Source organism: Epinephelus lanceolatus, chromosome 20, assembly GCF_041903045.1.
Source record: "Epinephelus lanceolatus isolate andai-2023 chromosome 20, ASM4190304v1, whole genome shotgun sequence".
Taxonomy (NCBI): domain Eukaryota; kingdom Metazoa; phylum Chordata; class Actinopteri; order Perciformes; family Serranidae; genus Epinephelus; species Epinephelus lanceolatus.
Window position 1 is genome coordinate 28,953,615 of NC_135753.1, and position 11,925 is coordinate 28,965,539.

General features: G+C 42.3%; 2 protein-coding genes across 2 annotated transcripts; one reads left to right on the forward strand and one right to left on the reverse strand.

Annotated features, from left to right (window-relative positions):
- Nucleotides 1–1,524: 1,524 nt before the first annotated feature.
- Nucleotides 1,525–8,602, reverse strand: fam168b (family with sequence similarity 168 member B). Its single transcript, XM_033638121.2, has 7 exons — nucleotides 8,426–8,602; nucleotides 5,726–5,817; nucleotides 5,015–5,098; nucleotides 4,626–4,768; nucleotides 4,296–4,494; nucleotides 2,706–2,830; nucleotides 1,525–2,057 (listed from the first exon to the last, which is right to left on the reverse strand). The coding sequence occupies exons 2-6, from the start codon at nucleotides 5,793–5,795 to the stop codon at nucleotides 2,718–2,720; spliced, it is 609 nt and encodes a 202-aa protein (XP_033494012.1). The 5' UTR covers nucleotides 5,796–5,817; nucleotides 8,426–8,602; the 3' UTR covers nucleotides 1,525–2,057; nucleotides 2,706–2,717.
- Nucleotides 8,603–9,119: 517 nt separating this feature from the next.
- fbxo45 (F-box protein 45) lies at nucleotides 9,120–11,925 on the forward strand. Its single transcript, XM_033638406.2, has 3 exons — nucleotides 9,120–9,629; nucleotides 10,449–10,805; nucleotides 10,904–11,925. Exons 1-3 carry the CDS (start codon nucleotides 9,303–9,305, stop codon nucleotides 11,087–11,089), a joined length of 870 nt encoding a protein of 289 aa, XP_033494297.1. The 5' UTR covers nucleotides 9,120–9,302; the 3' UTR covers nucleotides 11,090–11,925.

The following is an 11,925-nucleotide window of genomic DNA, read 5'->3' on the forward strand; positions in this document are numbered from 1 at the left end:
ATAGGATTCCAAATTTTATCAAACACAACACCTCCATCCTCATATAACCATAAATCATTTGTAGGAACAGCGTCCATCTTCCACACTTGTAAAATTAACTTCTTTGCAATCACCATTACAAATAACACAGCCATTTTTTGACTTTTGCTAGCAGAGGATAAGGAGCTAGTTGCTCCAAGGATAAATAGGAGTGGATCAGGTTTCCAAGATTTCCCAAAAGCCTCAGAGAACATCAGGAATAGAGTCTGTGTAAAGGTTTTAACATTCATCCCAGACTTCATCTGTTAGTTCTTTATTCAGTTCGTCTACCCGTGCCTGTTTAATTCCTAAGGTGTCCTGTAGGACAATATATTTTGAAGGGGAACTACGGCCATTATCAGAAATGACGTTATTTCTATGATCCAAGAAAGTAAAAATCTTTATTACATCTTCCTTGGTTTGAAGAAAGAGGTGTAATTACTTGTGTGAAAATCAGGTTTCTTCAATGCCCAATCTTTTGTGGTCATCAGGCTCTTAACACTTCACAACCATCAACCAGTGTTCAGGGACAGGAAGTACAAAATGACAACAATAAAATGGAAACACAGACTCTTCTTATATTTGTTTTATTTTTGGTCTTTCTTTAGAATACAAAACAAGAACCAAAATCACAAAAATAACATTTACAAAACAGATTATTTAACTGAGGTGACTGAGGCAACATAGAAAAGCATGTCAGAAACAGTGATACTGGTGTGTTAGCCTGGAACCTCGAGGTAAAACAGCGAGCGATGTAGAAGGTCAGATATCTTTACTGCTTTTGAATTAGTGCCTTTCTTCAGTAGTGCTATTCACAAATGGAGTTTAACAATATCATGTTTTCCTAGCATGTCCACAGTTAGCAGTGAGTTCATGACGTAGTGCTTTAGACCTACCTAAGGACAAGTTCATTATTGTGAGATGTAGGTCAAATACTCAAGGCGTGTCGCACTATATGGCACCATTCTTAATGGTTTCTATTTCAATCCTCTTCCACACACACACACACACACACACACACACACGACACTGGTCCTGCTCATGCACGCTCCTAACTCTTAAATGGGTGCAAATTATTTCCAACAACTCCCTCCAAGAATGAATCTGGAATTACTGAATAGTTTTAACGTTGATATCGCCTAAAAGAGCAGGAAACAAAAGGCTGCGTGACACTTTTGGGAAAGCTGATACTCTTTTCCTAAAAGGTCTGACAGAGCAGGAAAAATATAAACACTGAGAATGATTAAGTGTTGGAATGGCCGTCAGTCAGAGGCACAAACTCATAAGTCCCATCTCTCCTAAAATACAAAAATGGTAAGACGAAATGCAAACACTGCATCACTGAGAAAAAGAATTCAAACCTAGCTCTGATTACCAAAAACACAAAGCAGTGAAGAGAGTACAGTTTGGTCTGCACGTGTGTGTGCAGGCATGTTTTTGCATGGATAACATTTCTTGTCTTTTCTTCTTTCACATGTAAGACATGGTCACTGGTGATTCAGCATTGCAGATTATTACTTTTTTTTTTTTTAAGTTCCTTTGGATGTGTGCCTTTAGTTGAGTTTGCATCTGTCACAGCAGGTAGATTGCGCTAGCATTACTTCATATATCTATATATACACATGCATTCAACATCATATGTATCCCCCGGATTAAAATGAACAACGAAAAAACAGTTCCTAACTCCCTTTTCACCACTTAATTTGAAGCTATAAAAACCTGCATGACAGTCCACAAAGAAAAGTTTGCATGGAGGCATTGCTGTTTGATGTGAGATATGCAGCAGGTTGTAGAGGTGCTGGCGCTGGCGGGTGTGTGACATGGAATGCAGCCTTATTCCATTGAGAGGGGTCATGGGGGATGGGCCTATTCTTCACCCCCTCCTATTCCGAAAATGGGCCTCTTTCTATGTAGTTGGGTTTTAGATTCACATTATGCTGGAAGAAGAGTAACTGGTTGCAGACGCTGGCGGGGCAGGTCTTCACCAAGAGCAATAAACACTGGAGTAGAGTGTGAATGCATATCTACCATCCTCAGACCTGCAGGGAGAACGACACGGAGGAGTGTGAACTCTAAATCTGGTTTAAGGGAAGGTTTCAGATGGAAGAATATAAAGCGAGAGAGGTGACATGTTAAGTGGTAAAAGTCCTTAACCATCATCAGACTGACGGTGTGTCTCAAATCGCAAACCTCTGTACTGAACACTTCATATTTTTAAGTGTCCTAAGCATGCAAGGCAGTGTGCTACAACAGGGGGCGCTATACATGTTACACTTTTTGCGCTAAGAACCAATACTGTTGTTGAATAGAAGCTGTCAGTGATGTTTGTTGGGTCTGTAATGATTTGGTACCGCAATCCATAATGCGTATAACGTTAGCATTCGCTTGCTAGCTACGCTGTGGCGCAAGTTTGGTTTATGTGTGGGCGGAGATAGCGGCCAAATGTTAGCGATAATGCTCCACTGTCAGTTTACTGTTTAAAAAGAAGATGGCGAAGAAGAAGAGGCAGTTAAAAAAAAGCAGTCGTCACTTACCGTATGTGCAAAACGGCAGTGTGCACTTCTCGACTACACAACCCTGCTGATATTAGTGCCCCACACAAGAAGTACATAGTGCACAGTGTACTAACGGAAGTATGCAATTTGAGACACAATCTGACTCTGCAAATATCAAAGCCTCATACTCACGCTTCCCTCTCTTCACCACTGTGGGGGGACATAGCTGTAGCTGGGTGTGCCAGGAGGTCGATATGTGGGCATCGTGACTTGGTGGGGGGCAACAGACGCTGGTGATGGAGTCGTCAACAAAGTTCCTGAGAAGCAAAGTGACCACAGAGTGAACAAGTGCACACGTATGATACAACAGTCTACTCCTGATGCACCAAATGTTCTGAACCATAAGACTCTCCTCTCACGCAGGTGTGCTGAATAAGGAATCCCACCTGATCAGAAATTGGAGGCATGTGGCCGATTGTTATTAACTTAATGCCTGCTAAACACGATATAAGTGCAGGTGTTGTGTCATGTGTAAATACTCTGACACATGCCTTACAATTAGTGTGATTAGGGCTGGGTAAATGGACGATGGCAGTCAGTCATTAACCACTAAGCCCACTATCTTCATTTAAAAGCCGCCTGTCCGTCCTTCCACACAAACATGAGGGCGCAGGTGTGCGGGGGTGCTAACGGCATTCATTGTGTGCTTAAGAAAGTCCCAATTCTGACTTCTCTAACAGATGAACTGCAGGATGCCAGATTGGCGGAGTGGTACCTTTCGTAGCGAACAAGTCTGACACTGCTATCGTGCAGTCACTGATCAATATCTGCTAACATCCTGTGGACTGACTTTTGTTTGTTTCTAATTCCCTGGTGTATAAATATCATGGGTTCCGGCCGACAGTTTATGAAGTGACAGAGCAGCGTCCTGAGTAAGTTATTAATAACGTGCAGAAACATTGCATGCAATAGTCCACCTTCCCTTCTCCTCTGTCTGTCAAACTCTTCCTCAAACACATACACGCAAACACACACATGTTGTGGCGCTCAGTCCTTGTGACTCTGTCCTGACAGTTGTGTCACTATAGTGAATAAAACAGTTCACAGGTCGGGTTCATGTGGTTGATTTCTATTGTCTTAATTGGGATCAGTGGACCAAATTTAATAAGGCAATCATTATAACTACTTTAAAATGTCTCCTGTTAGTTTCTTCTCTCTTCCCTTATCAAAATGAGGGAGTAGGGGGAGGTAGAGTGTACGGCCTGGTCGGGCAGGGGAGAGTTCAGTCTGTCTATCCGTGCCTCTTTCTTATTTTTCTATCTATCTGACCTTAACTCTTTGGCCCCACTCAGAAACCCCCAGACGGCATTATCACTCCCACTCATAGTCTCAAGTACGTGCATCAAGGAGTTGTGACATCTGGTCCTAAACTGAACTGAAACAGAATAATCTACATGTGATTATATGTTACTTCTGCTTTTTAAGTTCCTCAAATTTAAAATATATGTTTTCCTGCACTGAAGAAACAATGTGCGGACTGAAACCAAGACGTTAGTATTTTCTTGGCAACCATGGCCTCGACCACTGGTGAGATTTTCTCTAACCTAAGAGACGAGCAAAAATAAATTAACGACGGGTTTGTGTGTCACTTCCTGAATGAGACCTAACTGAGACTGTAAACACAAACTGGGGATTTAAACCTTCAACACATGGAGACACAACCTCAGATTAAGCATCTCTACAAAATATAGACGCTGATGAATAATACAATACAATGCTCACCAGCTGACATGGCCATAGTGGTGCCGGCTACCATCCCCATGGCGACACTGTTGTGGCGGGGAGGAGGCATAGGCGGGGCATACATGGCTGCAGGCATCCCATTGGGCTGGACCACTGTAGTGTGATGGATAACATGAGGCGGTGCAGCATACAGCGGCTGTGTGTAGTAAGTGCCTTGTTGTTGTGAAGGTATTAGTGCCTGGATCACACAGGAACACATTAAACAGGACTTTATTAAAATGCAGTGACACTTGATCGACACAGATATCACGAGTCTGAAATCTGGACCTTTGATTAGAGCGCCATCCTCTGGCCAACTTAAATAACTACCTGTGCATAGGGGTTCTGTTGGGGGTAGGTGCTCCTGACCGGGTACACAGCAGCAGGGTAGGGGCTGGGTGAGGAGGAGTACGGCGGGACAGTCCCAGTGTTGGGAGAGCAGGACATTTTGAAAGGAGTCCCTGGAGCATAGCCTGGTGGGAGGAAGAACCCTGACGTTACTCGTGCTGATTATTCAACGTCCAGTCACTTTCAGTCAGTGGGTGTGGATGAAGAAATAAGCAGTGTTGGATATCAACGGTTACTAACTGCATGTTAGGAAAGATGTGCAGACTGAAACACTGGCCAACATACAACCTGTAGAGGTGTTGAAACCCTTGCTACAGCACTAGACTCTCTGCTACCTAATGTCATGCACAAACACAGTGAAACATCCTTACCACTGGAGAAGGCTGCGTTCGCTCCTGCATAGATGTTAGGAGTGTATGCTGGAGCAGCTGCTGCGTAGCCAACAGGGAATCCAGCTGCCATGACGGAAAAGGGGACAAAAAAATTTCAATCAATTTTCAATTATCTTGATTTCAGGGTCATTTTTGCAGTTTGGATATTTGCCTGAACCAGTGGTTTTCAAACTTTTTGTGGCCAAGGCACACCTGTGTTTATATCTGTGCACAACAGCTTTTATAACGTGTGTTATCCTTCTTATCACAGCATAATAAGAAACTAAAATAAGACAGGTTTTCTTTCTTTTCTTTCAGCGGTAGGTCGTCTTCTCTGATGCTTTGTCGTAATTTGCTCCGTACAATAAAGCGATCCATTGTCCCACTCACGGCTTTCTCCTTTTAAATGTTCTCCTCCCTCACACTGGCTGTCAATCAGGCTTTTGATGTGTCGCACACTTAAAATTCTCACACGCAAATGGCAACAAATGGGTTCCCTGTGAAGATTTTTTTTGAATTAAATTGAATTAAATTACAGTTTTTAGCTACGGTTTGCCCCTTTATTAGGAAATGGGTGCACACGACATACTGATACAGTCAATTAATAACACATTTCAATTGAATACTGCAATAATAATGTGTGGTTATCACAAAATCCCACCATTTGAGAACCACTGGCTTAACCCATTACACATCACCACATGAGATTACCTGGGTAGCCTATACCCTTAGTGTTGGTAAAGGGGACCCCTGTTGGTGCAGGGCTGTACACGGGATTCATAATGGACGTCTATTCACTTATTCTGCAATGAGAAAGCACAGACTGTGTGAATTTAAGAGCATTTAAATGACAAAACAACAAATGAAATTTAAGCAAGATCATTTGGGAAAATCTGGGACAGATTCATGAGTCAACAGACACCTGTCCACAAACAGACACCTGTCCACAAACAAAGCATGCTGAGATGTAGGCCTAGCCATTCCCCTGATGCTGCTAATGGCTAAAAATTTTGATTTAATTTTACTTTATAAAGACACATAAAGACAAAAATACAAAACAACACTTAAAATGACTGGTACATATAAGGACAGTGACAAATAATGCATCACTGACATTTCAGTAACCAGAATGACAACAAAACCACCTCACAAGAGATTTCTTCATCTCTCTAGTGCTGTCCACTCACTCATAACTTGCATTACAACATGTTGTGGAAGCAGTTAATATGCATAACTTCACATGAGCCAAGACCTCTGCACCACTTTCAATTTTAGTTTTCAATTTCTCTCCATGTCTCAAGTGAGTATGAGCACTCACTGTTTTTCTGTGTGTGTTTCCACTCACCTTTCATTGTAATTTATCTGTAATCCTGCTCCTTACAATGTATAGAAAAGCTGTAATATACTCAGTGTAGACATTTCTTGTAAAAATAATAATAATACATGTATTTATATCCTCCTGAGACCCTCATATGAGGACATCACATTTTGGGTTTACTTGACCTTATACTTCATTCTGCTTCACTTAGACCTGTAGGGAAATATCTTATATATGTAAAAACATATTTTAAAGCACTGTATGACTTCCTATAACCTTAAAGTAAACCCTCACGCGGCCATTTCTGACCTGACACAGCAACAATAGCCATGTACAGCTGATATGAGTGTCCCTGCAGGGCTTCTGTAGCCTATGTCCCCCTAAGACCATGTGTCCTCATATGACAACATCACATTTTGGGTTTACTTGACCTTATACTTCATTCTACTTCACTTAGACCTGTTGTCCTCGTTCATGGACACTTTTTGTGCCATCCAGTGGTAGTAAGAGCACACTACACTAATCCATGTAAAAACAAGATGGCAGCCATCTTTATCAAGTCAGTCTGCAGCCGATCCCGACACGAGTGGACAAGGTCAAACCTGATCACATTTAATGGTTGAAACTTGTTTATTTATGATTAATAATGTTTGTAGTTTGACATGGCAACAAATTTGACCAATTCTAGCAACAGTAACAAGATAAGACACTGTTATAACTTTATTATGATTGACAATCTTTAGTTTTTTATACTTATCAGGTCCTACCGATCCCAGACAGCTAGGAGAAATTAAAAATGCACACCAAACAAAAGCTCAGGTCGCAGGAGGATACAACACTTTTCAAAACAGATGTTACAAAGTGCTTCACAAGATGATAAATAAGATATCTGCAAATAGTAAAGAGGTAAAACAAGGCGATAAAAACAAATAAATGTGCATAAATATGTGCATGCATCCACACAAATGGGCAGGTACATCAATACGCCCATATGCACACATGCTCTGTGCACAAGCTTTAGCACACACATGCACAAAACACATACAGACACTTCACATTCGACCTTATAGGAGTGCAATTCTTAAAAAAAAATGTATTTCTAAATGTTTTTTAAAGTGGATCATTAAAAAAGTGTCCTAAACATTTTGTGTTGCAGCAGAGGCAGCCTTGGTTTCTGCTCCTCACGATGCTCATTAGCAGTGTTTTCTTCTCGGGCACAGCCATGTCTCTGTGCTGCCCTCTAGCGGCGGTCCCAAAACCATTACATCACTACACAAGTGCTGATTCAAGGACAATTTAAACACTGAAGCAAAGGCACTACTCTAACAGCCTACGTCATTTGGTATTGAAGTGAAGCTAAAACAAGGGCACCACTATTTCTAGTGAGCAGAGTGTTTGCATCTCATGCTGTTAAAGAGGAAGCAACGTTACTACAAACATAAATATATATTATTGTGTGTTTTTATGGAAACCACACAACAAAATATCTCCTGACTGTCTTTAATAAATCGTCATTATCTCATTTTTTAATTAGAAATGCACCAAAACTGTAAGCAGCAATAATTCCGCTTTATTAAAAGATTTATTAAATGATCTTCTTCTTACACTAAAACATCCAGTCTACACAATATGTCATGTTTGCTCAGTGGTTTGCATGTCAGCTTGTTTCCAGGAGGCCTTCACTATAAATAGGTGTTCGCACATTTCCAGGTGACGTTAGACATGTTGCCTGCAAAAATAAAGATGGCAACCTTAAAGTAGAAGAATTCCGAAAGGTGAACGCAGCGGGGGCTTTGTTATAGTCGGCTAGCATAGCTCCCGAGCATCACCAGCTGCACACCCCGCCGCTAGCTGAGCATGTTTGCCATTTGCAGGTCGGTCCCGATGCACAGACTGACCTGCTAATCACCTGTCTGACCGAGTGAAACCACCGGACTGTCCCCGGACAGCAGCCAGATGGGGGCAGCTTGTCAACAGGCCGCATAGCACAGGAGGCAGACAGCCAGACAGCTGTGCTCTGCAGTGACGCCTGTCCCGACACTGAACACAACACACACGTCTCCTTATCTCAGTAACAAGCGACGACAACTTACTGTTCACTGTCCTGACCGTGTCTTAGTCCCCTCCGCTGGTCTTCTGGTGGAAAATGTATTTAAGCTAGCTGGTGTTTTGCTCCCAGATGCTTTGCTGAACTCTTTTGAGCAACCGCGTCACTTCCGGGTAGCGTCACGTGATCGCGTGTAAAAAAAAATAAATAAATAAAAATAAAAATAAAATATTATTTTTTTATTTACGGGGTATTTTATCTGAAAATATAGGTTAACGAGATTTTTTTTTTCGTCTGAACACATCAAAGAATTTTCCCTGATTTTTTAAACACAAGAACGATTTCTAACACGATTAAAAATGAAACTGAAATAACAAAAATTGTCAGATAAAATTATTTACTCGTAAACACTGCCATTATTATTTCATAACGTATTATATATTTATTTTTAGGCTGTTTTTCTTCACCACAGAGTTGCTACAGTTTGACATTACAACAATGTAAGGTTAAATATCCTACACTGCAACATCCGTGAGCTCATTATTATGTCTGGCCTGCGGTCCTTGCAGGCAAAAAAAATATTTAAATTTAGCAAAGGCTTCCGTTTATCTAACAACGTATCAATACTTAATTCAGCTAATGTAGCTCTACACCTAATTTAAACAATGCTTATGCAAATTAATTTCTGAGTTAATTCAACAGCAATACAATAAGTGTCTTTGCTCTTCCAGGACCTTGACGCATCGTTTCCATTCAGCCATTGAACTGGGAAGAGTAGGGTCCATACTGTTGTGGTTTTACTGCGACCTATATGTTGACTTTACAGGTAAAATGTCGCTATTGAACTTATATTAGGAACCATTCTGCGGTGTAAGGTGAAACTATTCGCTCGACTGGTGTCGTCGGTGAAGTGTAGGGGCATAATGTCTGGAGCGGCCGGTGGAGGAGGAGGCTCCTCCTGTCAGGGTGCAGCAGCGGCAGCCAGTTGCAGCTCCGCCGGCTCACCCTACGCTGCTGCAGCCGGGGGAGGCGTAGGAGTGGCCGGGAGGCTGCCAGCTCGGGTCCTGGAGCATGTTTTTTCATATTTGGAGCTCTCCGACTTGATGCGTTGTGCATTGGTGTGCTGGCACTGGAACAATATCCTGGCGGATGAAAACAGCGAGGTGTGGCGCAGCCTCTGCAGCCGGACTTTGAGCGATGAAGCTCTGCGTTCTGATATCCTGTGCAACCTGCCCACCTACAGAGGAAAAGTAGGTCTATCAACATACCGATGTTGTCTCGGGGTTGGGAGAACTGTGATTAATGACGAACCCCCTTGAAAAATCTGGCTGTTACAGTGCTACCTTTGTTCTGCAATCACCTTCGCGTGACGTGACTGATAGTGTAGTAAACAGCTCACTGTCTTCAGGGTGAATCCATAAGCTGCAGTGCTACATGCCAGAATAGCTCAGAGATGCATAGAATATCATTTGCAAACAAAAAACAACTCATGTACAAAGTAAATGTGCATGTTTGCTGAAGCCCAAATTAAATTGGTAGATTTTGAAATGGGGTTTGGTGTAAGGATTTAGCAGGGTGAAAGGTGTTGTTTAATTGCCATTAATTCACACTAGGTCATGGAAGTCAACTTTATCACAGAGGTTACTGTTAGTGTTTAGTATTGCATAACTGGGGGAATGAATGGAACTGTCTGTAGGAAGATCTTAAATAATTTATCTCAAGAAGCCATAATCATATACTTATAAAACTACTTCTGAAAGACCTTATAGAAGCTCTGAGCTCCAGAGACCTGATTGGTGCAACACATTCAGTCCTGCATGGTAGAAAAGCCAAAGTCCATGACCCTTTCTCACCTTGTTTACACATCTATATATAGGATATGTTTCCCAGATCTTTAGAGTTCACCAACAACTACAGTTGGAGGGCTTTTCTTTTAACTCGACAGCAGCACCCAAGACTACCAAAATAGGATTTTATTTTATGTTTTTGCACTGTTATATATAATTTAACAGCAGCATCTTTCATACCCAAATGTCTGTTCACTGTCCCTGTCCGATCTCCCTCTGCAGCTCAAGGCCTTTCAACACGCTCTGAGCTCCCACGACTGCTCCCGCAACGTTTACGTGAAGAAGAACGGCTTCACCCTGCACCGCAACCCCATCGCCCAGAGCACGGACGGGGCACGTGGAAAGATCGGCTTTTCGGAAGGGAGGCATGCCTGGGAGATCTGGTGGGAAGGCCCTCTGGGCACCGTGGCGGTAATAGGCCTTGCCACAAAGCGGGCGTCCATGCAGTGCCAGGGCTACGTGGCCCTGCTGGGTAGCGATGACCAGAGTTGGGGCTGGAACCTGGTCGACAACAACCTGCTTCATAACGGGGAGGTCAGTGGGAATTTCCCACAGTGTAACAATGCGCCAAAATATCAGGTAGGAGCTGGAGCCACACGTGTGTGTACCTTCATCAGATTTTGAGCAATCCAAAAATAATGTGTGGAGTTAATGAATGTACGTTTGTGTGTCCACAGATCGGGGAGAGAATACGTGTGATTCTAGACATGGATGACAAGACGTTAGCATTTGAAAGGGGTTTTGAGTTTCTTGGAATAGCGTTTCGTGGACTGCCCAAAGCTTGCCTGTTCCCCGCTGTCTCCGCAGTGTACGGCAACACTGAAGTCACCATGGTATACCTGGGGAAACCTCTAGACGGCTAGAAGCAAAGTCACCCGTGCCACCATTAAATCCAACAGGCTAGTGGAATGTTCAGGACTTTTCTGGCAACAGACTGCCAACTCTGTTCGGAGTCCAGGGGTTCATGTTCCTTCCAAGCCGAATAACTGTTCACACACACAAAGAGAACTGTTCGCATTTCTACTACAGCCCATCATAAGGAGTCAGTTTTTAGACTGGACAAACTACAGGGAAAAGGAATGTGTCCAGACCATTTCTCTATCATCGTGGAAGTGTCCACTTTTACAATTTAGCTGCTGGACTGTTTTATTTACAGGATAGGGGAACGTTATTTAATGTCATGCGATTCAGGCTCACAGCGCCGAACGTTCACTTGAGATTTTATGTCTGCTTAAACGAGGCCAAAACTGTTCTTAACTGTGGCAAATACTTTAAGACGTCATTTAACAAGTGAAACAGTAGTTGTCATCGATAGTTATCTGTTGTACTGTTTGAATTAACTGAAACAGCTCATTGTGAATTAGCACAGTTTAACTATGATCAACGACTGGATTATTATTATGGTTATATGCCAAATCAATGTGAGCTGATGTTAATATTTTGCTTTAGGCAAACACAGAGGACGTGCGGACCAGGCGCATGCATGTGCATGGATACTGGGGTATGGACCGTAACACCTGACCTTTTAATATACCTTTCCAGTAATGGTGGAAACTATACCTGTATCATGTTAATGTGTGTCCTCGTTAATGTGCTACCGTAGTATTACACACTATTTATTTTTTGTTTTATCTATGGTACTAGAGATTCTGTATAAGGCCTGAAAATAAAGTCTACATGGTGCCACTCTTACAGTAAA